Source organism: Mesocricetus auratus, unplaced genomic scaffold (genome assembly GCF_017639785.1).
Source record: "Mesocricetus auratus isolate SY011 unplaced genomic scaffold, BCM_Maur_2.0 Super-Scaffold_100023, whole genome shotgun sequence".
NCBI classification, from domain to species: Eukaryota; Metazoa; Chordata; class Mammalia; order Rodentia; family Cricetidae; genus Mesocricetus; species Mesocricetus auratus.
This window is the reverse complement of record NW_024429204.1, coordinates 14,918,250-14,931,070: the sequence shown is the minus strand read 5'-3', so window position 1 is coordinate 14,931,070 and position 12,821 is coordinate 14,918,250. Positions and strand designations below refer to the sequence as shown.

The following is a 12,821-nucleotide window of genomic DNA, read 5'->3' as shown; positions in this document are numbered from 1 at the left end:
ATACTTCGTATGCCAACGTTTAAAACCCGACAACAGTAATCACTGAAGTGAACCATGGCGAATGTGTTGTCAGTTCTATTTCTGGCAAGATGCATGCAGAATGAGCTTAGATCGGGACAACGTAGGCACAGAGAGATCTCAGCCCTGAAAACTGACCACCTGAGCCCCGTGCAGTGAAGACAATGGTTGAACGCTGGACCTGTGTCTCCTGGGCACAGACCCCCCCCCCTGATTTAAACAGCTTAAATTCCTGCGCCATTTCCCATGGAAGAAGAGATCCATTGGCAGTGCTGGGAAAACAGCCATTCGCCTGGTGACATTAGCTTGTGTGGGGTAGGAATGAGAATGGCCCTCATAGGTTCATATATTTAAATGTTTGGTTCCCAGTTGGTGGAACTGTTAGGGAAGGATTAGGAGGTGTGGCCTTGTTGGAGGAGGTGTGTCATTGGAGATGGCTTTGAGGTTTCAAAAGCCCACACCATTCCTGGTCAACTCTCTCTACCCTCATACTTGTATCTCAAGATGTGAGCTCTCAGCTATGGCTCCAGCACCACCTGATTGCCTGCTGCCATGCCTTTTTCTATGATGATCATGGATTAAAACACTCTGAGAGCGTCAGCTCCAAGTAAACTCATTCTTCTACAAGTTGTCTTGGCCGTGGTGTTCTACCATAGCAACAGAAAAGTAGCCAAGACAGCCTTGCATCCATCGTATGCGTTTAATTCATATGTAAGAATGACTCAGCTATCATATGGGTGGCATTTTATTATAATGTACTATTTAATATGATGTGTCAAACCCCTGAGTTGTTATTTAGCAAGTATTTAAAACGTATCACAGTTTTTTCATGGCCCTGTTTTAAGATTTTTCCTAACAGCAGGAAATATCTGTGACCTGAATTGGGGTGGCAGGCACAGGAGGAGTTGGATGGGGAAATGGGGGGGGCAGTGCAATATATTTAGTGTTCACATATAAAGTTCTCTCAAAGAGCAAATGTCTTAAATCGAAAATATTTGTGGCCTGGGTCACTACAGTAACTACAGACAAAGCAAGTAAAAAATAAATCATCAAACGTGTGGGTACCACACATTATAGATGCATCTTTCTCTTAGAGAGACAGAAGGTTCGCACTCTCAGACTGGTGTCCTCTTCAGCCTGCTGCAGCTCTGCCTCACTGCCAGGTAGTATCATCTCTCCCATCACTACGCAACCCTGGATATGGTATCTCAGATGCCTCCCCCTGCCTACTATCAGTTGCTTCCAGCAATGACACACTTGAGCTTATTTTCCAGAGTTCTCCATATCTGCATTCCATCTTTTCAAATAGAGACATGCGTCGCTATCTGCAATATAGCCCCTCCTTTGTGGACATCCACAAAGAAGAATTTTTACAAGCTGCCAAAAGAAGTCCCCTTTTGACAGCTCCAAAGGTCCAAGAGTGGACACGCTGTGCCTATCTCCTTCATTCCTTAATTTTTCCACCACTCTGCTGGAAACCCTGTGGCAGTGATCTCCCTAAACTCAGTCCAATGGCCTGGTTTTTTCCTGTTCTAAATATAAATTACAACGCAAGCTCTACAAAAGGACCTGGTTCCCCAGCTGAACCCCCAATTACCATTCTAGCCGCGTCCTGAACAAAATCTGCTTTAGGAATTCTCTTTCAGGTCTAAGTCATAAAAGCTTAATCTAAATTAGCGGAAACAACAGAAAGATGTTAAGTTATTGGCTTGTATAAATTAAAGCAAATATGGGGATAATTGAACAGGCATGTCCTAAATCTAAGGATCAAAAGATATTATGAAGGCAGATTATTGAAGGCAGATAAGATATAGATGGGGCTCTGGGAGCTATGGGAGTACATCATTTCACATTGATATTTCTGCAGTAAATTTTTATGCAGCCTTTATAAAAGCTAGAGACTGTGAGTATTCAGGCCAGGAGGACCAGGCTTGCAGCCATGGTGCCCAGTAAGAAAGCAAGCTGATCCAAAATGTCAGTATCCTCTATGGTGTGGTGCCTGTATCTCCAAGAGCATCATTTGCTGTCCAGTCCTATTTCTATGTACCCTAGAGGCGTCTGAAGGTAGGACTTGATAGTTGTCACCTCTCAGACCATAGGAAGAAATAATGAGCTGTTGGGTTGTGTTTTGTTCCTTTTAATTATTGATATATAAATTTTAAAATTAAGACATAATTGCATCACTTTCTGCCTTCTATTGAGAGATCCCAACTCAACACTTTTAGACCCCTAGTGACTAGCCCATCACCGAGTGACTTGCCCTTCTACCCTCTCCTGAGAAACTGGAGACCTCAAGATAAACCTAAAAGATAACCCTCCTTTATCCAGGAACTAGCTCACCACATTCCTGCTCAATGTTTAACTGTACAATGCCTAAAGAATGCTTGCTTGAGATAACCTTCCTGTTAAGACATAAGCTATCATTTAATTTCCTCACCCGTTATGTTTATGATGTTTGCCTAACTCCCCGATTCAGTTTTTCCCTTTAAAAAACCCCCGACTGCAGCTACTAGGGGTCAAACTCCTCTGTCCCTGTGAGGGTTATGAGCTCGGCCCAGTGCACTGGTTCCCCAAATAAACCTCGTGTGCTTGCAGCAAGAATGGTCTCTCTTGAATTATTGGGGTGTCGGCTTGTCCCGAGACTTAAGTGACGGTCTCCCCACTCTGGGGGTCTTTCACTATCAAAAACAGACTTTCTCCTTTCATTTAGTACTCTCTCAGTGATCCCTTCCAGGCCTTGCTGGGGTCCATATCCTGAAGAAGGACCTCCCAGATTCTCCTACCAGGTCTTGAGAACAATGTTTCTTTATCTGACTTCAGGGCCTAGATGTGCTGTGTACTGGACTCTTGAGCGAGACTCTTGTATTTAAATAAAAGGATCAAAGCTACCCGGACCCTAAAGCTTTGTAGAGGATTGTTTTGCAGAGAATGAATAATCTCTCTGAGTTAGAACTCAATAACTCTGTAAGGATGTGGCGAGAGGACAAGTATTAATAATTTACATGGCAGACTGATGGTAGACTATCTGAAAATCCAAAGAAAGAATCGTCTTTTCTTTTGCCCTGGGTATCAGAAACTTCCAAAATATTGATCGCTGTTTGTTCGGGAGAGCAGAGTGGGGTCAAGCGTAGAAGTTGTTTCTAAACCAGTCCCTTCCAGGTAGCTGCACATGTTCGCTTCAGCGTAACCCTTACGTTCAACAGCATTTCAAGCAAAAGAAACAGGCTGAAGAATTTTGAAGACAGATGTAGCATGATAAGAGTCATGTTTAGAACAAACAGCTTGATACAGCTCAAAGCTCAGGCAGTTTATCAGTCAGTATCCATTGTATTCCTTTACTGATGAAATCACTTTTGAGAGTAGCACTGGCACTGCTGGATACATAGAAATAAGAGGGAAAAGCAGGATAGCTGCCCATGCCTGCCTCACATGAAACATTTTGAAACAAAATGGCAAATAGCAAATTAGGACTAGTACTCGTGCAACTGAACAAGATATAGACTCCAAGTGACACAGCTTCACGCTGGGAGATCAGGAACAAACCAAGGAACTCATCTTAGCTACTTCTATTTGGCAAGCTTTGGAGGCATTAACCAGAGCAAATCAATAAGACAAAGGAATAGAAAGCATCCCAATAGGAAAGGAGGGAGTGAAATTTCCTATTTGTAGAATACTTCATCTGTTCATGTATTTAAATAAACTTTAGGAATATATGTGCAGACACATGTATGTGACTACGTGTGTGTATGTTATCTGTGTGTGTGTGCATGCATGCATTTTTGTGAGATGCTGCTGGGTTTCAAGACAATGCTCTAGATCAGAACTGCCTGTTGCTTACAGCAAGTTATTTTGCAACTCCATCAAACCTTCAATGTCTTTCCTAAACAGACATAGCATTTGGAATAGAAATTGTGTGATAATGATTCTCTTTATAAATTTTGACTAAAATGCTGTGTATCAAATCTGTAGTTGTTTTGGATTTAATAGGTCTAAGGCTTTATCTGATTTTTCAAAAACTGTACAAGTCTAAATACAAGGAGACTCCACAGCTAGCAGAAACACAGCTTATTCCAGAAGTTTAGAAAATACAATTCAGAAAGGAGCTAGGTAGAGCCCATTTTCCTCTAGTCTCCTGTTTCTAACTCCTTTAGCCTTCCCTGTGGGTAATGGGATGAACAGAAAACCCCTGGGTAAGAAATTGGTAACAGTGAGACACGTAGCAGAGGTAACCAGATTGCAAAGGCAAGAGTGATGTCATGTACAGGCAACCTACAGTATTCTTTTACATATTTGGAGGAAAATAAGATTACCCTGCATTTCAAACCTTCAAGCTGAGTAACTCAAATAAAAGGCCATCATATCTCATTGTATTGCAAAAATTTTGAAATTTTCCATCAGATGATTGGTCTTAGGAAAAAAATAGAGAGAAGAGAAAAAAGTACTTAAGTGGAAATTTTGATCTTACCAACAAATGAGAAAAAAAACTAAAATACATATCAAAAGAGTATATAAAAAGTTCTCTAGAGCCATATACCCAGAATGCTCTCTGAAAAGGAAGAGACAATCACAAGCCATAGGTTTATTTATTAAAATGAAATTATTAAAACTCAGCTTTCCATATGAGCATGCTCAATTATGACTGAAAAAAAAACTTAGGAAAACATCAAAACACAAAACTACAGCCAGCTCAATTTCAATTATTAATAAATGTTTTTATTTTTCTATTAACTCACATGGCAATAAAATCATAATTAGATTGGGTGAGAAAAGAATTAATATTGTATTTAATTTAAAAAATGGAAATGAATAATCTTTATACATTTCTGCTAAATAGGAGAAAAGAGATACTATAATATTTAAATCTACAATTAATTAAGTTACTGCCAGAGAATAAGAACTCAGATCAATGAAAAATCTTGGAAACACACTTTTCTACTTTTAAAAAGTTAATTCCTGACAAGAATATATTGAATATCAATGGAAAAATACTTATGCCATTATATTGGAAACTTTTTAGCTGTTTAGGAAGGGGGTTTTAGTCCATGTACAATGCAAAAGACCTAATTTTAAATTGATGTAAAAGTTACATAAAAAAATTGAAAAGAAAGAAGCATGACAAAGCATTTGTTCTCTCATGGGTGGAGATTACCAAGTTAAAAAGAAAAGAAACACCAATGAGCTCAGACAGAACATTTCATAGTCACCTCTATTTAAGACCTACATTGCCTGCAGAAAATTTAAAGCTTCTTGGGTGAAAACACAAATTAAAAGGCAAACAATGAACTAAAATCCTAGTTATAAACAATGCAGTCCAGACTTAACATCGCAATGCATAAGGAACTCTCAGAGATCAATAAAATAATTTGCCAGATTCTCAACTAAGAAGACAATAGGGGGGATGGAAGAGGAAACACAATCCCCTAAAAAATGTGTGAAATAGTCTATCTAATAATGAAAGCAATGAGTACTAAAGCACTTGTACTTACACTAACAAAGACATGCGTGTGTGTTTGCTTGTCTGTGCATGCATGCGCATATGTGAGTGCATGTGCGTGTGTGGGTGTGTGTGTGTGTACATGCATGTGTGTGTTTGCATGTGTCTGTGCATGCGTGAATGTATGTGAGTGCATGTGTGCGTTTGTGTGTGTGTATACATGCATGTGTGTGTCTGCATGAATGTGTGCATGTGTGCATGTATACATGCATGTGTGTTTCATGAACGTGTGCATGTGTGTGTACATGGGCGTGCATGTGCGTGTTTCCGTGTATGGCAGTGTGCATGTACATGTGCGCGTGCGCATGTATGTGCGTCTTTGTGTGTGTGTGTGTGTACACGCCCGTGTACATGTGAGGTTCTATTAACCACCGAACTCTCTCTCTAGTCCCAGTAGAGTTTTAAAGCGTTGGACAGAAAATCATTTTCATAAGGAGACATTTCAAGTGTCTGGATATGGTTTTGGCAGAATGGTACAGGAAGAAAATATTCATGTCTTTCAACCAGTTATTTCCATTGTTTCCATCTTTAGAATTCATTTCACGCAGTTGACTAGAAGGGTGGGCAGAATTTTACTAAGATTTCCTTTATTGTATAGACCAAAAGTAGGGGGGAAAATCTCCCCAAGTGTCGAACAGTAGAGAAACCCTTAGTGATTTACAGTGGAATGTATTGTTTTGGCATAAGCATATTTTTAAATAGCATTTGATAGGACTGACGAGAGCATTCAGCATGGTCCCAATTATGTAAAAGAAAAGAAAAACCCCATAAACTTTGCACAGAAGAAGAACTGTAGGAAATACCATGGTGGTATTAGAGGTAACCATCTGCGTGTGACATAATAATGGGTTTTATTTTTCTTTGATTTTCCAACTTGACTACTCTATGCCTACTGACATTCTATACATGCCGAAAACATTTCTGTTAAAGAACAACTGAGTTGTCCCTCCCAGTGTGATACAGAGCTTTGCCCACGTTTTCCTGGACAGTACTTACCGACCACCTCTGCAACCATAAACACGAAGCATATTGCTGAAGCCGCACAGAGTCTCTGCTTGGCACGCACCTGCTTGCTCGACCTGTCCTCTGTGGCCTTGACGCTGCTGTGGCAGTGACGGATGCCTCCTGCCTCTGGCTGCTCTGGCCTGTCCCCAGGATGCTGATCTTTATTCAGAGGGTTCTGTCCAAGTTCTCTGCAAAGGATGATTTGGACAGGAGCAAGAAGTGAACGTGTTTGCAAGCAAACAGCTCCCTGGCCGCCCTACTCAGTCTCCATGTGGCTCTCAGGACATCTGCAAACTAGCAACGGAGTTATAACTCAGAGATCTCTTTACATTCTCTTCTCGGTTCACGACTGCTACCAACCGCTACTTGCGTTGAGCGGGGGCAATAGGAGGAAAGAAACGGAAAAACATAATGGCATATCTTTCTTAATTGCTCCATTATTAAAAGGAGTCTGGATATGGACAGAAGCCACCACCACCATCATCAGGGAAGATTGTAAGAGATAGCAAATGTATGAGAGTAGGTCACAGCACTTGTTCAGTACTGAGGGTCGACGGGGACCCTCAGACACCTGATCACCCATTATCTCTACCAAATACCCACTGTTATGACGAGGACCTAGATCCTACTTGTGCATCCCAAAATATTAGCTACACAAAAGTTAATTTGGGGACTCCCATGGGATCATAGATGGAGAAACTATTGATAAAAGTAAACTCAACTGTGTAGTTTCTTTGACTAGGGTTAATAAGTTGAAGGGAGGTAATGTGATTTTCTAAGGTAAGATGTGCAGAAACAGGTGAGGCAAATCCCAACTGTTTCCCCACCATGCACCCACCAGTTGTGATCTCAATATCGGTGCACCTAATCTGGCGGTGCAGATGACACTGTCCATGGACCTTGAACTAATAGGATTTTTTTAACTCAATAAACTTATTTAAAAACACTAATTAGGTTCTCAGAATTAAGAACTTTTCATTTCCAGCTCTGAAAGTTAAAACGTTTAAGCTAGCTTCTATTTGGGGATTTATTTCATTTGGATTATCACCATCTGGAGTTAAAACTCATGATTTTTGGCTTGGCTAATAAGCATTAGGATCACTCTAATTATTGTCATATTTGAATTTTTCTGAAAAAACATGCATATCATTATAGAAAAGCTAGAGTTACAAAGAGGCACCGAGTAGAGAAAAATCACTGGTACACATATCCCCAAAATACAGTTATTGATATTTTATTGGATAGTGTTGTAACATATAAATATACATTTTTATAGACTGAAAGTCAATATTGATTAAAGTGTTTTGATATCTATGTACAGAAAACATTAATTGTATTGAAACAGTAATACATGAGAATTGTTCTGCTACTGAAAACACCTAGAGGAACCTATTTGGACAGGGCTCCAGAGCTTTTTCTCTCCTTCTTAGTTATTCCTTATGCTCAGACTGAGTTTCCTCCTGGCCTGAAGGGTTGTCAGAGGTTATCAGGCTATGTTCATGGGTTTTCATAAGTAAGTGGAGAAGTTATCTGCCACGGCTTAAGTCTGAAAGGGCCCCCATGAGCTCATGTGTTTCAACTCCGCATCTCCAGCCTCTGTAACTGTCTTGGGAGTTTAAAGTATGGGATTTGGCTGAAGAAGTGGTCTCTAGGACCAGCCTACGAGTTGTAAAACTCCTCCTTGATTTTCTTCTTTCTCTGTACTTCCTGCTAAAGCTAAGATGTGAGCTGCCCAGGTGCATGCTCCCATCACAAGGGAGCTACTCTGCCTTGTCATGACAGACTGAAATCTCTTGAAACCATGACCACAGGTAAATCTTTCCTCCCTGAAGTTGCTTTGGTTGGGTGTTTGTCACAGAAATGAGAAAACTAATACAATATTCCCTCTCAAAACTGACCCAAGAGTCTGGAGGTAAGCCAATTTTGCCAAATGAGACCCGTCTACTATAACTAGAAGACTATTCTCTTAGACCTCATTGCATTTAGATGTCTAAACCCAACCATGCTACCTCCTAGAGCTGCAAAGAAAGCAAATTCTACACACACACACACACACACACACACACACACACACACAAAGCCACAACAACTTGGTGCAGTGTGGACATTGTTCATTGTTTCTATGCTATTGCTTGAAGAACAAAATATTTTCTTTTGTTTTTTTTAAATTTACACAATTTTAACATTTGTATTTTAAGTATTTTATCAAGAAAACATGCCTAATCCAAGAGTCATAGGTTTATGCCTGTGTTTTCTTTTAGAAGATTTGTAACTGTATAATTTTAGCACTTACCTTAATGCTTATGATGCATTTTCGTGAAGTTTTTCAGTATGGTCAGAAATATATGCAAATTAATTCTTCTTCATGTGACTAGTTAGTTGTCCCAAAAACATTTATTGAAAAAAACATTGTTGGAAGACAACTGACCCATCCAGTTGCTCTATATGTGTATTTATACTGGTATCACACATTGGGAATCTAGCGGTGTATTTACCTTTTTCTGTGTTTTTATTCTCTGATGTTTTCGTACATGCACACAAAGAATTTCAGTTGTTTTTAACCCTACATTATGCTCTTTTACCTCTCTCTCTCCTGAAGTCCTTCCTGCTTCTCCTACTTTGCTCTTCTTTTTTGCATGTAATGTTTGTGTGTGTGTGAGAGCTACCTAGATAAACAGACAAATATTCTCTCCAGGGTAATAATGGCATAACTATTATGGGAATAACCAAGTGTTTTCTGATTGACATTTTTACATATGTATTAAAATATGTTATCATTTGCAAATAGAGTTTCATTTTTTCCTTTCTAATCTGTTATCACTCGCTTTCTTGCATAAAATGTTCTGGCTGGAATGCACAGGGCAATGTTGACTTCTGTCATAATTACAACATTCCATTTTTGGAAGTGTCAGGAGATTCTTGTCAGGAGATTCTTTGGGGGCTCAAGAGATGGCTTAGGGAGTGAGTGCTTAGGGCTTTTTCAGAAGAACTGGGTTTCAGCTCTGAGTATGTACACGAGGACTCACAACCACCTACCAAGTCAGACAGCTTACAACCACCTGTAACTTCAGCTCCAGAAAACCCTGCACCCTATTCTGGCCTCTCTAGGCATGTGTGCTCAAGTGTACATGCACACACAAAAGTAAAATAAATTTTTTAGTATGAAATGTCAAGGTGTGAATAGGTTTCTTCTTTTTTTCATTCATTAATTAATTGGTTAATCAACTAATTTGTTGGGGTTTTTTTTTGGAGACAGGGTCTCTCTCTGTAGCCCTATATATCCCAGAACTCACTATTCAAACTCATAGGGATTCACCTCCCTCTGTCTCCAAAGTGCTGGCTGGCATTAAAGGCATGCGCTACCCCACCCTGATGCTGGCTTCTCCTTACACTTCACTGAGTGTGGTTCTCCTTCTTCCCTTGGGGTCATTGGCCACTGGCCCATGAAGGAGGAGGGAGAAGAAGCAGAAAAGTGTTCAGATGGCTGTCAATACGATGTCTGTGAATCAGCTCAACTTTATTCCAGAGTAGGGGAAATATATAGCATTGGAGAGCCTGGGCATAAAACCCTCATTTCCATAAAGTTTGGGCTCTTTAATTGCCTCCCAATTGCTCTGCCATTTTCAAAAATGCTTGAAGATACAAACTACTCCACAATGTAGGTGGTTTAACTAATTTTGGGGCTTGCGTTAGTCTGCTTGAGCTTCAAGAAAGCATCACAGCATGGGCAACTTAACATAACAGAAATGTATCTTCTCATGGATCTGGGGTTTAGAACTTCATGGTCAGTTTGCTAGTAAATTTCTACATCAGACACATTCTTTCTGGCTTAATTATGGTTTCCCTTGTATATCCTCTCATGGCTTTTCCTCCTTGTATACACAAAGAAGGAGAAAAGGTACTCAGTGGCTTATCACGCGTAACACCATTACTGCAACGACATTTAAACTTGATTCCATTCTTAGAGGCCATATGTTTTTAATAAACCTGAACTGGGCCTTCAAGTGTCAACACCTGAATTTGGGACACGGGGAATACAAACTACCTGTAACTTCAGCTCCGGAGAACCCAGCCCCCTCTTCTGGCCTCTCTAGGCATGTGTGCTCAAGTGTACATGCACACACAAAGGTAAAATAAAATTTTTAGTATAAACTGTTGGCTATTTATATTACAGAATTCTAATAGTTATAAAATAGGAATTTTTGCTATTTCAAAAATGTGGAAGTATTCCTAGTACTAACAACATACTGTCCAACATTTTTGCCTGACTTCATATGAGGCTTTGTTTTTAATAGTTATGATATCAATAACTGACACCTCAAATTTTCTAAGAAAATGTCCATGTTGTATGCTATTCATTTGTAAAGCCAAGTTATAAATACTCTTTAGGGAAAGTCCTCTTTGCAGTTTTAATATATTTGATGTGATCAAACATAACATTGTTTTTAGGTTATTAATTTGGTCCTACAAAATAAATGAAAATAATGCATACATTATTAATAAGTACATTTTCTCTTAAAGTCTGCTCTAGCTGAGTCTATTACAAGTTTTCACTTATCCACTTAACTCCTCATTGGTGTGATCTCTCCATATATACCAACCTCTCTTTCCTGCATACATGTTTCTTTAGTTTGAAATTATCTGATTATGATCAAAATTCCCCTCACTCGTTTTTTGTTTTTGCGGGGCTTGAATTGAACCCAGCGTCTTTTGCTAAACACACACTCTATCGCTGAGCTACACCCAAACCTCACATTTCCTTTCTTTCTACATATATTTCCCTTAAATCAATTGTGATTCTATTTTGTTTTGTTGAGTCCCAATTCTGTCATTTCTGGAATTATTTGCTCTCATTCCCAAACCCTGGTAAACCACAGCTTCTCGATGTTTCCTCTTAAAAGTCTCTTTAAATGTCTCCAACATTATTCTGTATTCTGTAATCATTCTTTTACATGATTCTTATTAGCCTCTTAGTTCCAAATAAGCACACACCTAGGACTAGAAATATTTTTTCAATTATATATACCACACATACGATAGATGTGTTCAATCAATAGTTGTTTAAAATGAAAATCAAAGAAGATATTACACGTGACACCATAAAAGACATTGAAAGAAATTGGAACTATAGAAAACATTAAATTCAGCTACATTTATTACAGGTACATCTACTGACATAAAATAATCCATTCATTAGTTAGTCTTGAGATTAATATAATCCTGGTTTTGAGCCATCATTGAAAAGTACTGCCTTTTTCCTAAATATAACTTTAACAGTTTATTCTCTAACTTAAAAGTAGGAGAATTTGAAGAAAGCACCAGTCAAGAGTTAGATTGTCCTTGCAAGCTTTCTTTAATAAAAACCACAAAAGAAAAATGCCTTGACAGATGTTTCTTTTGTGAACTTATCATGTTCAAGGAGTCAAATCAGCTACACAGACTACAGTATGTTTCAGGATCTGAATCACACAAATCAGTCAGCCTCTTCTGAGGTGCTTCAAAATGATCCCAGTTTGGGAAGCAGAAGTTTACCAAGAATATATGTTATCTTACTGTGTACTGGAGCCGCAAAAAAAAAAATGGCAATACAGACATAAGCATCTTATTACCTGTCTAGAGTGAAGGTGTACATCTTGGTGGCTTGGTCATTCACAAGGTAAGTTCTCTCAAGAAACTCCATGGCAGCCAGGACAGGAGTAGTTACTCTTGCTGCCGATGTTTGACCTGCTGTCCAGTTTTTGGAAGAAAAGAAGCACCGGAATTCCTATAATCACACAACTTCCTAAGAAAACATAAAAAATGGCTCCCAGTACTGAGTCAACGGGTCTCCTCCATCAGGGTTGTTAGCAGGCCTGTGTAAACGAGTCTTCTTGCAAGATCATCTGGTCTCTTTCTCCCACCCACAGAAACTGCTGTTCTGGGAGACTTGGAGGTGGAACCGTAAGGTAGGGGCGTGTGTGTGTGTGTGTGTGTGTGTGTGTGTGTGTGTGTGTGTGTGTGTGTGTACACAGGCGCATACTGTGTGATCTCACTGTTCTGTCTAAGGGGGGTCGTTGATCAGGGTTGGTAATGCTGATGTGGAACAATGACCTTCACAACACACCTGAGTGAGCTGCAAACAAGGTCCCTTCTGTCTTTCTCCACACTAACCCCCTTTTCTCTTCCTTTTGTTTGGTTTCTTCTCACAAACATTTCTCCTGGGATTTAGGTCAGGCACCACCTCTAAGCAGCTGTCGGGATTTTAAATCTCCTTAGGACCATTTTGAGATTTCACTCCTGAAGTGGGGAGCAAGGGGCATTCGTC

The 12,821-nt window shown here is 39.6% G+C and overlaps 1 protein-coding gene across 2 annotated transcripts in view; it reads right to left on the bottom strand.

Moving 5' to 3' along the window:
• The window catches only part of Slc30a8 (solute carrier family 30 member 8), a 31,482-nt gene extending 19,285 nt beyond the window's left edge, over nt 1-12,197 (bottom strand). Inside the window, exons 1-2 of one of the 2 annotated variants that reach the window (XM_005072612.4) lie at nt 12,127-12,197; nt 6,509-6,705 (exon numbers count right to left, since the gene is read on the bottom strand). In XM_005072612.4, the coding sequence (XP_005072669.2) occupies nt 6,509-6,705; nt 12,127-12,197 (268 nt within the window). Of the gene's footprint in view, nt 1-6,508; nt 6,706-12,126 lie in introns of those variants that run through there. The other variant, XM_040730605.1, reaches the window with a different exon arrangement.
• Nucleotides 12,198-12,821: the final 624 nt, after the last annotated feature.